Consider the following 13,413-nt stretch of genomic DNA (forward strand, 5'->3'; position numbering starts at 1 on the left):
TTGAGCACAGGTGGTTAAATCAAATCGATTGAGGTACTAATTAAGTTACCAGTGCTCAACCATGGATATCTCCAAAACCTGAACTGTTGGGGAGCCTTGAGGACCGCGTTTGGGAACCTCTGGGCTACACAACTAGAGGCTTCGATTGACTTAGAAGAAATTGCCTAAATACAGACATGTCATTGAAATAGGGGAAGTACAAAAGTACAAAAGCTGTAGCACTATAAATATGAATGAGGCATTTAATACAATTAAGACCACAGACAGGAACTTGATAACAGGCTGGGGAAAGAAAACCACAACCATACATATTAGACAACTTACATAACGTTCTAGTTCCTCACAGACAATAGAATTCATCATGTGCAAAGCATTGCAATAGTTCTCGCAGATAATACACTCTCCACCATTGTCCTCACTGAACCATGTGATTAATAAGTGCCAGACCTCAAACAAAAACAGTAACTTTCTCCAGTATGGGAACATCCCAAAAGACAAACTGGTTACAATCACCCAGCCAGGCTGAGAGCTGATCAGCATAAACCACTATCTACAAAACCAGTATAAATACATGATTAAATAGCAAAACATCAACCAACAGGAAGTGATTACTTGTATCACCATGGAGATAGACTAAGTACTGCAGTGCCCATGTGACCTCCAATATGTAGGCAGGACTATCTAGGATAGCTGAATACATAAGACATCACTAAAGACCAGAAATCCACCATCTATTAACACATAACAAATGACATTACAGTTGTGACTCTGGAACATTCGCTTTAATAGTTCTCACTGCCGGTGAGATAGGACAGACGAGACCTAGGAGGAGGGGCTGCCCGACAGGTGCAGGTTAAGTCCCATGGAGGGGGGTGTGGCATGGAATGTCGGCGGGGGTGGAAGGGGTTTGGGGTCTGGAGCAGCGGATACAGAGGGGGCAGGCTGGAGAGAGCGTGGGGCAGATTGTGGAGACACAGCATATGTTCCTTTACTAGTTCTATGTAATTGGTGAATAGGGAACAAGAAATTACAAACCAGATGGATCTACAAACTAAACCTCAAACAATTTAAGGATAGCCTTAATGATTCAGACACCCGTGTAATCAGCTTTTTAGGTTAGCATATAAATCCAAGCATTGGTTGTCCTCATTAAACTGCCCGATAACGATCTATAATGTAGGACTAAAATACTTACTACATATAGTCAAACTCTTTCCCTATTTTGGTCGGGACAGTGTAGTCAATCTTTAATTGAAGAGAAGAGAAAATAGTCAAAAACAGCATAAAATAAACACAAACCAGACAACACCACAAGAAGTTACACAACTTACTTGTTTTGTATCGAGGGGCCCGATCCTAGTGACGTTGTTTAATTTTGACTTCCCAATTACGGTTTTATAGTACTGTACTTGTCCGGTGATGTTTTCCACTTCTATAGGGTAGAAGTTGTTATTGGTTATGTTCAGCGTGTTCTGAGGAAAATAAAAACACAAAAAACAAATGAGTGAGAGTGACAACAAAAAATTAAAAAATATGATTTTTCATTTATACTTGTCCAATTCTAAATATGCCTCACCGTTATGTTCAGAAACACCGAGGGGCCATGCTCATCGTAATTGACAACAACAGCCTTAACGCCAACGTACTCCACATCAACGGAACGCGGGAAGAAGAAAAATAACGCCAGCCCAGATAGCAGCAAGCAAACGCTGACCGAAACCATGACGTACAACTTACTGCAACACAAACAAAGTTACATTAAATGCTTCAAGTCAGTTGATTTGGGAACGATCTGAAGTTACAGGGGTTAAACCCATCTTGATGTTAGGGCAATAAATCTATGAAACATAGGAATGGGACCATACATCTAGCCTGTATTAGGGCAATTCCCCGATCTCAGAAAAGTTAGTGACTGGCGCATACTATAGAAGAAATAACCTACTACTACATAAATTCAGTGGGTAGAAATAACCTATTACTATAACAATTCACATGTTGAAGCTCCTCGATTCCATGATGGATCGCCAAATCATCGATGTTCGACGTTCAGTGTTTTTGGTCTCTGACTGGCGTCAGGAAGAATGGGGAAACGGGGGCGTAAATGTCTGTCTCACATTAGGCATAGTGGTAAGGCCACAAATAGTACCAAGTGCAGCTGGCGGGGAGAGCTCAAGCTGCTATCATGTCAAACTCAAGTGATAAATGTCAAACTCTCCAGCTCTTAAGTACATAGGTTAGAAACAACTTTAAAATGTATGCTTTTATTTCCACCAAAAAAAGGCAACAAAAATGTTAAGTTGCAAATCAGGTGGTCAATCAGGGGATATTAATTAGTTTACATGAGTAATACAGAGCTAGACAGACAGAGCTTACTGATGATTGTAATAAGATCGCTTTTATCCCAAGTGTAGGAAAAGGTGCTCAAAATGTTAAACCAGTTCAAAAATTCGACTGAATGGCGTTTTCCATGGCCACGAAAATTTTTGCGGAACAACTGTCGACAGCGGAATTTCCGGTTCATAATATGTGCAACAAGAATTATTTACGCTTTAAAAATTAAACACTAATGAAATAATACTTTAATAAGTAATAAGAAAATAAATCCTTTTTTAAAAATTGAGCTGCAAATACTACTGTACTAAGCCTGCCATTCACGTTCCAGGATTACAACTCAAAAGCTCGAACATGTTCATGTATAGCTACATTTTTTTATTTTATTTATTTACTTTCTTACGGATTTAAAATTCAAGAAATTTAAAAATTTGCTAATTTTTGTGAGACTGCACTTTACACAACTATTTATGGATAATATGCACCCGAGTCATTCATACATTGCTTCATCCAGCCCTGGTCCGTGCCGCTCCTCATAGAGGTTAGATGGGATATAGGAAAGAGGAAACTGAGCAATATGTAGGTTATGGTTTTCAGCCGCACTGGTGCTGATGCTGCTCCAGCTGCTGGCAGTGACCCTCAGACTAAAGGCCCCCATACATCAGCGATTGATTGCAGCAATCGTGCCATTTGCAAACGATTGAAAAAGGGAAAGATTTTTATACACAATCGATTGCAAATGGCACGATTGCTGCAATCAATCTCCTATGTATGGGGGCCTTGAGGTTTCCTGAAAATAGTTTTGCTTACGGGGGAAGTACAGTGCGAATTAATGGGCACTAGAGAACGCTGGCGCAGACGTCTAGAAGTGACGCCAATCAACTTATTAGTAAGTGGGAGGGGGCTGGGTGGGAGGGGCCTGGACTCGCTGGAGCAAAAAATGTATTCTTCATGTTTTAGTTTTCAACTCTGCTACAAATGTACTTACGTTCGCCTGGGACGAAGTCTCTGATCGCTGTACGGAATCAGGGCCACAAGCTGGTTTTCACGTCCTGTAACAAGAAAAAAAATTACAAGAGACGTTTTTGGGGGAAAAAAAAAAGATAAAAGTAAATAAATAATAATGGTCGGTGCAGTTGTGGATTATACACGGTTTACAGATCAAACAAATATTATTTGCCTTTTTAACCATGATGGGCACGGGACGCAGACAGGGTTAGGATACCGAAACCTATCGGTCTGTATCCTAACCTGAACCCTCCCATCCCGATGTCTAAACCTAACATTCCCCTTCCCGCAACCTAATCCTCCCCCTAGTGCCTAAACCTAACCTCCTTCTCCCAGTGGCGTAAGTTCATCCCAGACGCCCGGAGGCAAGTTATAATTTGGTGCCCCCCCAGTCACAGCCGCTGACACTGTAATGTAGCAATTTGCTTGCTGACAGGCTATGCAGCAGCTGATGGTCTGACATGGAGATCTCCACTAGTGTATAGTGGCTTCTCAGGTGCCGGGAAGGGGTGCCATGTATTGGGCGGCTGTGACGGTACACTCCAGGTACATAGTTACAGCCCTAAGTGGGGTGAATATGTTGTGGACAAGGTGCCCCTTCAGAGCTGGAGCCCGGCGGCAGGCGCCTCCAGTGTCTCCCTTAGTTCTGCCCCTGCCTTCTCCCCAAACCCTAAATCCAACCATCCCCCCCTAGTGTCTAACCCCAACTATCCCACCCCGGTGCCGAAACATAACCTCCCCCCTAGTGCCTAAACCTAACCTTGCTGCACCCTAAATCCAACCCTCCCCCCTTGTACCTAACCCTCCCCCCTTAGTGCCTAACCCTCCCCCTTTAGAACCTAACCCTCCCCCTTTAGAGCCTAACCCTCCCCCTTTAGAGCCTAACCCTCCCCCTTTAGAGCCTAACCCTCCCCCTTTAGAGCCTAACCCTAAACTCCTCCCTTAGTACCTAACCCAGCAGATTTAAGGGTCCTGCCGCCCACAGACGTGCCGCCCCCCCCAAGTTGCAAATATAAAAGGCAGGGTATATAATGTTATATATAATTTATTTTAGTCTTACTTTCACCTTTAATGATTTTATTTCCACAGTGTAATTTGTGTCCTTGCAGAGCTACGAGACCTCTCACCGCACCGCCGGTAAGCTAGCGGGTCCTGTGGTGGTCTCCACGTGGCAGTCCTCTTCTCAAGAGTCGCAGCCTCCTCCCCTCATCCCTAGCAGCAGGGGCTGTTGGGACTTGTAGTTTTTGTTTACAGGCAGCCCACACATCACTCGCTGAGCACAGTGATATATACGTCTGCTGGGGGTGGGGGGAGGAAGCATGAGCTGCGGCACGGGTGAATCAGGACAGTTACAGTACATTGCATACTTTATCCTGCCTCACCCCTATAATGCCCGGGACCAATGCATCTGCAGACTCCTTAGATTTACTGACTGTCTGGAGCAAACCCAGATGGGGCCTCAGATGCAGGGAGACCATCTGTGCTGCCCTGAGCAAGTGGCACTTCTAGGCACGTGCCTCACATCAACCATTGGGTAATATGTATACAGACACCACCAACTTCAGATGCTCTTTGAAAAAAGACCAAACTCTAGAGGCTATATTTACTAAGGATTGGTTATTGGTGGCTTTGAGGGCTGGATCTACAAGGGCAATGGTAATACAGGGGAAGTATAAAATCAGGCTGTTTTGTGTGTATTACTGTTGTCCTTTTAAAATCGCCAGGCTGTAGCTGTCAGTAGCGACAGCTGCAGCGGGCGGAACGGTCAGCTGAACTGACCGTTTATACATTGCCCAGGCTATGGGCGCTGCTATCTTGTAGATAGCAGCGCCGATAATGACAGGGGCGTCCCTGACATTTACCGCCAAAACCCCGGATCATACATTGGGAAGAAGCGGTATTAGCGCACATAACGTGTGCCTCATACATCTCCCACATTAAACCTAGATCTTATTACTTCTGGGGGTGACGTTCACACCTCTCTGTTCTCACATTCTAACGCACAAGGTTTTGGAGCGCACCACACGCTATTCTCTGTGTGTTAGCTCCCCTGATTCCAATAACATAATGGCATGGAGGCCTGTGATGTGCTACCTAAGGGCACGATAAGTCACAGCAGAAATGCTATATCTATAGTACATGGGATTAAACACACAGCTGTGATAGTTTTTGTATTTACTGTAGGCACCTATTACAGATAAACAATAAGTCTGATCATCAGGACAATAACCCTGCTGGTTCCTAATGCCGGGCATACACGGCCAGACAAAATGTCTGTCAGACCAACAGACATTTTAGCTGGCAGCCTGCCAGCCGCAGAAGTCGCCGGCATACACTGTGAGAGAAATCTCACAGTGTATAGCTCGACATCCGCGCTCCGCCCCTGGGGGGAGGAGACATTTCCATGTTTCTTCCGTAGGAAGGAACAGGGAAATGCCCGATGCGGCCGACAGTTTACCGGGTAAATATCGCATCGGACGGGCATGCTGGACAATCCTGCATGCCCGACCGAGCAATATTTAACCCTCGGTCGCCTGCACACACGCTACAATTATCGGGGCGATCCGCCAATATCAGGCGGATCGCCCCGATAATTGTAGCGTGTATGGCCAGCATAAGAACCTGTATAGCGATTCTTAGGAACAACAGTTTTGTGTAATCTAATATTATAAAAACATTGTGTACTGTATGTCTGTTCCAAGTTTGCGCAAAAACTACTGAACCGATATCCATGAAAACTGTATCATTGTGTAGTGGAAACTAGAAATATTCTGCACTTTGTATCATCTCCATCCATCAAGTTAAAGCTGAGCAATAACAAAAACAACACTTATTGGCATCATCAATGCAAGAGATCAGTGTGGCACCATGTGCGCGGCCGGTAAGGGGTGGGCGAGAGGTGCTTTGGGCCCGCATTTACTTGAATAGGAGGGGAGGCTACATAGCAGCCTGTGCACAGGGCACACAGTGACATTGGTGTGAGAGGTGGGGGAATAGGAGAGGTTACATAGCAGTCTGTGCACAGGGCACACAGTGACATTGGTGTGAGAGGTGGGTGAATAGGAGAGGTTACATAGCAGCCTTTGCACAGAGCACACAGTGACATTGGTGTGAGAGGTGGGTGAATAGGAGAGGTTACATAGCAGCCTGTGCACAGGGCACACAGTGACATTGGTGTGAGTGGTGGGGGAATAGGAGAGGTTACATAGCAGTCTGTGCACAGGGCACACAGTGACATTGGTGTGAGAGGTGGGTGAATAGGAGAGGTTACATAGCAGCCTTTGCACAGAGCACACAGTGACATTGGTGTGAGAGGTGGGTGAATAGGAGAGGTTACATAGCAGCCTGTGCACAGAGCACACAGTGACATTGGTGTGAGAGGTGGGTGAATAGGAGAGGTTACATAGCAGCCTGTGCACAGGGCACACAGTGACATTGGTGTGAGTGGTGGGGGAATAGGAGAGGTTACATAGCAGTCTGTGCACAGGGCACACAGTGACATTGGTGTGAGAGGTGGGTGAATAGGAGAGGTTACATAGCAGCCTTTGCACAGAGCACACAGTGACATTGGTGTGAGAGGTGGGTGAATAGGAGAGGTTACATAGCAGCCTGTGCACAGAGCACACAGTGACATTGGTGTGAGAGGTGGGTGAATAGGAGAGGTTACATAGCAGTCTGTGCACAGAGCACAGTGACATAGGTGTGAGTGGTGGGTGAATAGGAGAGGTTACATAGCAGTCTGTGCACAGGGTACACGGTGACATTGGTTTGAGTGGCGGGTGAATAGGAGAGGTTACATAGCAGTCTGTGCACAGGGTACACGGTGACATTGGTTTGAGTGGCGGGTGAATAGGAGAGGTTACATAGCAGTCTGTGCATAGGGCACACAGTGACATAGGTGTGAGTGGTGGGTGAATAGGAGAGGTTACATAGCAGTCTGTGCACAGGGCACAGTGACATAGGTGTGAGTGGTGGGTGAATAGGAGAGGTTACATAGCAGTCTGTGCATAGGGCACACAGTGACATAGGTGTGAGTGGTGGGTGAATAGGAGAGGTTACATAGCAGTCTGTGCACAGGGCACACAGTGACATTGGTGTGAGTGGTGGGTGAATAGGAGAGGTTACATAGCAGTCTGTGCACAGGGCACACAGTGACATTGGTGTGAGTGGTGGGTGAATAGGAGAGGTTACATAGCAGTCTGTGCACAGGGCACACAGTGACATTGGTGTGAGAGGTGGGTGAATAGGATAGGTTACATAGCAGTCTGTGCACAGGGCACACAGTGACATTGGTGTGAGTGGTGGGTGAATAGGAGAGGTTACATAGCAGCCTTTGCACAGAGCACACAGTGACATTGGTGTGAGAGGTGGGTGAATAGGAGAGGTTACATAGCAGCCTGTGCACAGAGCACACAGTGACATTGGTGTGAGAGGTGGGTGAATAGGAGAGGTTACATAGCAGTCTGTGCACAGAGCACAGTGACATAGGTGTGAGTGGTGGGTGAATAGGAGAGGTTACATAGCAGTCTGTGCACAGGGTACACGGTGACATTGGTTTGAGTGGCGGGTGAATAGGAGAGGTTACATAGCAGTCTGTGCATAGGGCACACAGTGACATAGGTGTGAGTGGTGGGTGAATAGGAGAGGTTACATAGCAGTCTGTGCACAGGGCACAGTGACATAGGTGTGAGTGGTGGGTGAATAGGAGAGGTTACATAGCAGTCTGTGCATAGGGCACACAGTGACATAGGTGTGAGTGGTGGGTGAATAGGAGAGGTTACATAGCAGTCTGTGCACAGGGCACACAGTGACATTGGTGTGAGTGGTGGGTGAATAGGAGAGGTTACATAGCAGTCTGTGCACAGGGCACACAGTGACATTGGTGTGAGTGGTGGGTGAATAGGAGAGGTTACATAGCAGTCTGTGCACAGGGCACACAGTGACATTGGTGTGAGAGGTGGGTGAATAGGAGAGGTTACATAGCAGTCTGCGCACAGGGCACACAGTGACATTGGTGTGAGAGGTGGGTGAATAGGAGAGGTTACATAGCAGTCTGTGCACAGGGCACACAGTGACATTGGTGTGAGAGGTGGGTGAATAGGAGAGGCTACATAGCAGTCTGCGCACAGGGCACACAGTGACATTGGTGTGAGAGGTGGGTGAATAGGAGAGGTTACATAGCAGTCTGCGCACAGGGCACACAGTGACATTGGTGTGAGAGGTGGGTGAATAGGAGAGGTTACATAGCAGTCTGCGCACAGGGCACACAGTGACATTGGTGTGAGTGGTGGGTGAATAAGAGAGGTTACATAGCAGCCTGCGCACAGGGCACACAGTGACATTGGTGTGAGTGGTGGGGGAATAGGAGAGGTTACATAGCAGTCTGTGCACAGGGCACACAGTGACATTGGTGTGAGAGGTGGGTGAATAGGAGAGGTTACATAGCAGTCTGTGCACAGGGCACACAGTGACATTGGTGTGAGAGGTGGGTGAATAGGAGAGGTTACATAGCAGTCTGTGCACAGGGCACACAGTGACATTGGTGTGAGTGGTGGGTGAATAGGATAGGTTACATAGCAGTCTGTGCACAGGGCACACAGTGACATTGGTGTGAGAGGTGGGTGAATAGGAGAGGTTACATAGCAGTCTGTGCACAGAGCACAGTGACATAGGTGTGAGTGGTGGGTGAATAGGAGAGGTTACATAGCAGTCTGTGCACAGGGTACACGGTGACATTGGTTTGAGTGGCGGGTGAATAGGAGAGGTTACATAGCAGTCTGTGCACAGGGTACACGGTGACATTGGTTTGAGTGGCGGGTGAATAGGAGAGGTTACATAGCAGTCTGTGCATAGGGCACACAGTGACATAGGTGTGAGTGGTGGGTGAATAGGAGAGGTTACATAGCAGTCTGTGCACAGGGCACAGTGACATAGGTGTGAGTGGTGGGTGAATAGGAGAGGTTACATAGCAGTCTGTGCATAGGGCACACAGTGACATTGGTGTGAGTGGTGGGTGAATAGGAGGGGAGGTTACATAGCAGCCTGTGCACAGGGCACACAGTGACATTGGTGTGAGAGGTGGGTGAATAGGAGAGGTTACATAGCAGTCTGTGCACAGGGCACACAGTGACATTGGTGTGAGAGGTGGGTGAATAGGAGAGGTTACATAGCAGCCTGTGCACAGGGCACACAGTGACATTGGTGTGAGTGGTGGGTGAATAGGAGGGGAGGTTACATAGCAGTCTGTGCACAGGGCACACAGTGACATTGGTGTGAGAGGTGGGTGAATAGGAGGGGTTACATAGCAGTCTGTGCACAGGGCACACAGTGACATTGGTGTGAGTGGTGGGTGAATAGGAGGGGAGGTTACATAGCAGTCTGTGCACAGGGCACATAGTGACATTGGTGTGAGTGGTGGGTGAATAGGAGAGGTTACATAGCAGTCTGTGCACAGGGCACACAGTGACATTGGTGTGAGAGGTGGGTGAATAGGAGAGGTTACATAGCAGTCTGTGCACAGGGCACACAGTGACACTGGCATGAGAGGTGGGTGAATAGGAGAGGTTACATAGCAGTCTGTGCACAGGGCACACAGTGACATTGGTGTGAGTGGTGGGGGAATAGGAGAGGTTACATAGCAGTCTGTGCACAGGGCACACAGTGACATTGGTGTGAGAGGTGGGTGAATAGGAGAGGTTACATAGCAGCCTTTGCACAGAGCACACAGTGACATTGGTGTGAGAGGTGGGTGAATAGGAGAGGTTACATAGCAGCCTGTGCACAGAGCACACAGTGACATTGGTGTGAGAGGTGGGTGAATAGGAGAGGTTACATAGCAGTCTGTGCACAGAGCACAGTGACATAGGTGTGAGTGGTGGGTGAATAGGAGAGGTTACATAGCAGTCTGTGCACAGGGTACACGGTGACATTGGTTTGAGTGGCGGGTGAATAGGAGAGGTTACATAGCAGTCTGTGCATAGGGCACACAGTGACATAGGTGTGAGTGGTGGGTGAATAGGAGAGGTTACATAGCAGTCTGTGCACAGGGCACAGTGACATAGGTGTGAGTGGTGGGTGAATAGGAGAGGTTACATAGCAGTCTGTGCATAGGGCACACAGTGACATAGGTGTGAGTGGTGGGTGAATAGGAGAGGTTACATAGCAGTCTGTGCACAGGGCACACAGTGACATTGGTGTGAGTGGTGGGTGAATAGGAGAGGTTACATAGCAGTCTGTGCACAGGGCACACAGTGACATTGGTGTGAGTGGTGGGTGAATAGGAGAGGTTACATAGCAGTCTGTGCACAGGGCACACAGTGACATTGGTGTGAGAGGTGGGTGAATAGGATAGGTTACATAGCAGTCTGTGCACAGGGCACACAGTGACATTGGTGTGAGTGGTGGGTGAATAGGAGAGGTTACATAGCAGCCTTTGCACAGAGCACACAGTGACATTGGTGTGAGAGGTGGGTGAATAGGAGAGGTTACATAGCAGCCTGTGCACAGAGCACACAGTGACATTGGTGTGAGAGGTGGGTGAATAGGAGAGGTTACATAGCAGTCTGTGCACAGAGCACAGTGACATAGGTGTGAGTGGTGGGTGAATAGGAGAGGTTACATAGCAGTCTGTGCACAGGGTACACGGTGACATTGGTTTGAGTGGCGGGTGAATAGGAGAGGTTACATAGCAGTCTGTGCATAGGGCACACAGTGACATAGGTGTGAGTGGTGGGTGAATAGGAGAGGTTACATAGCAGTCTGTGCACAGGGCACAGTGACATAGGTGTGAGTGGTGGGTGAATAGGAGAGGTTACATAGCAGTCTGTGCATAGGGCACACAGTGACATAGGTGTGAGTGGTGGGTGAATAGGAGAGGTTACATAGCAGTCTGTGCACAGGGCACACAGTGACATTGGTGTGAGTGGTGGGTGAATAGGAGAGGTTACATAGCAGTCTGTGCACAGGGCACACAGTGACATTGGTGTGAGTGGTGGGTGAATAGGAGAGGTTACATAGCAGTCTGTGCACAGGGCACACAGTGACATTGGTGTGAGAGGTGGGTGAATAGGAGAGGTTACATAGCAGTCTGCGCACAGGGCACACAGTGACATTGGTGTGAGAGGTGGGTGAATAGGAGAGGTTACATAGCAGTCTGTGCACAGGGCACACAGTGACATTGGTGTGAGAGGTGGGTGAATAGGAGAGGCTACATAGCAGTCTGCGCACAGGGCACACAGTGACATTGGTGTGAGAGGTGGGTGAATAGGAGAGGTTACATAGCAGTCTGCGCACAGGGCACACAGTGACATTGGTGTGAGAGGTGGGTGAATAGGAGAGGTTACATAGCAGTCTGCGCACAGGGCACACAGTGACATTGGTGTGAGTGGTGGGTGAATAAGAGAGGTTACATAGCAGCCTGTGCACAGGGCACACAGTGACATTGGTGTGAGTGGTGGGGGAATAGGAGAGGTTACATAGCAGTCTGTGCACAGGGCACACAGTGACATTGGTGTGAGAGGTGGGTGAATAGGAGAGGTTACATAGCAGTCTGTGCACAGGGCACACAGTGACATTGGTGTGAGAGGTGGGTGAATAGGAGAGGTTACATAGCAGTCTGTGCACAGGGCACACAGTGACATTGGTGTGAGTGGTGGGTGAATAGGATAGGTTACATAGCAGTCTGTGCACAGGGCACACAGTGACATTGGTGTGAGAGGTGGGTGAATAGGAGAGGTTACATAGCAGTCTGTGCACAGAGCACAGTGACATAGGTGTGAGTGGTGGGTGAATAGGAGAGGTTACATAGCAGTCTGTGCACAGGGTACACGGTGACATTGGTTTGAGTGGCGGGTGAATAGGAGAGGTTACATAGCAGTCTGTGCACAGGGTACACGGTGACATTGGTTTGAGTGGCGGGTGAATAGGAGAGGTTACATAGCAGTCTGTGCATAGGGCACACAGTGACATAGGTGTGAGTGGTGGGTGAATAGGAGAGGTTACATAGCAGTCTGTGCACAGGGCACAGTGACATAGGTGTGAGTGGTGGGTGAATAGGAGAGGTTACATAGCAGTCTGTGCATAGGGCACACAGTGACATTGGTGTGAGTGGTGGGTGAATAGGAGGGGAGGTTACATAGCAGCCTGTGCACAGGGCACACAGTGACATTGGTGTGAGAGGTGGGTGAATAGGAGAGGTTACATAGCAGTCTGTGCACAGGGCACACAGTGACATTGGTGTGAGAGGTGGGTGAATAGGAGAGGTTACATAGCAGCCTGTGCACAGGGCACACAGTGACATTGGTGTGAGTGGTGGGTGAATAGGAGGGGAGGTTACATAGCAGTCTGTGCACAGGGCACACAGTGACATTGGTGTGAGAGGTGGGTGAATAGGAGGGGTTACATAGCAGTCTGTGCACAGGGCACACAGTGACATTGGTGTGAGTGGTGGGTGAATAGGAGGGGAGGTTACATAGCAGTCTGTGCACAGGGCACATAGTGACATTGGTGTGAGTGGTGGGTGAATAGGAGAGGTTACATAGCAGTCTGTGCACAGGGCACACAGTGACATTGGTGTGAGAGGTGGGTGAATAGGAGAGGTTACATAGCAGTCTGTGCACAGGGCACACAGTGACACTGGCATGAGAGGTGGGTGAATAGGAGAGGTTACATAGCAGTCTGTGCACAGGGCACATAGTGACATTGGTGTGAGTGGGGGGTGAAGGTGCTGCTGCCACCAGTCTGTATAGCGCTGCTGGTCACGTGGGACACTACCGCAACAGGGCCCCTATGCAAAGCAATACAACTATAGCACCTCAAATAACAAAATTATGGCATAAGCAATTTCAACGTGGGCAAAACCATGGGTAACATCTAGTCATTTAATAATACCCTGCACATAGGATTTCCTTTTACAGCTCAGTGATCTAAGCTGGGTCACTTGGTCTAACGTGATAATATTGCATTTTAAGAAGTAGAATTACCTTTTATTACATATTTAGCATACACTTTCCCTTTACAATACAGCAGTGGTTCTCAAACTAGGTGCCGTGGCACCCTGGGGTGCCTCAGGGCACT

General features: G+C 48.1%; 1 protein-coding gene across 1 annotated transcript in view; it reads right to left on the reverse strand.

The window, feature by feature from the left end:
• Positions 1–13,413, reverse strand: part of TMEM106B (transmembrane protein 106B) — a 34,887-nt gene that overhangs the window by 9,988 nt on the left and 11,486 nt on the right. Inside the window, exons 3-6 of the mRNA XM_088453106.1 lie at positions 3,320–3,383; positions 1,577–1,736; positions 1,332–1,472; positions 1,196–1,245 (exon numbers count right to left, since the gene is read on the reverse strand). Coding sequence (XP_088309232.1) covers positions 1,196–1,245; positions 1,332–1,472; positions 1,577–1,736; positions 3,320–3,383 — 415 coding nt within the window. The remainder of the gene's footprint in view (positions 1–1,195; positions 1,246–1,331; positions 1,473–1,576; positions 1,737–3,319; positions 3,384–13,413) is intronic.

The sequence above is a fragment of the Taudactylus pleione genome, unplaced genomic scaffold, assembly GCF_031769625.1.
Source record: "Taudactylus pleione unplaced genomic scaffold, aTauple2 ptg000571l, whole genome shotgun sequence".
In the NCBI taxonomy this organism is placed as follows: domain Eukaryota; kingdom Metazoa; phylum Chordata; class Amphibia; order Anura; family Myobatrachidae; genus Taudactylus; species Taudactylus pleione.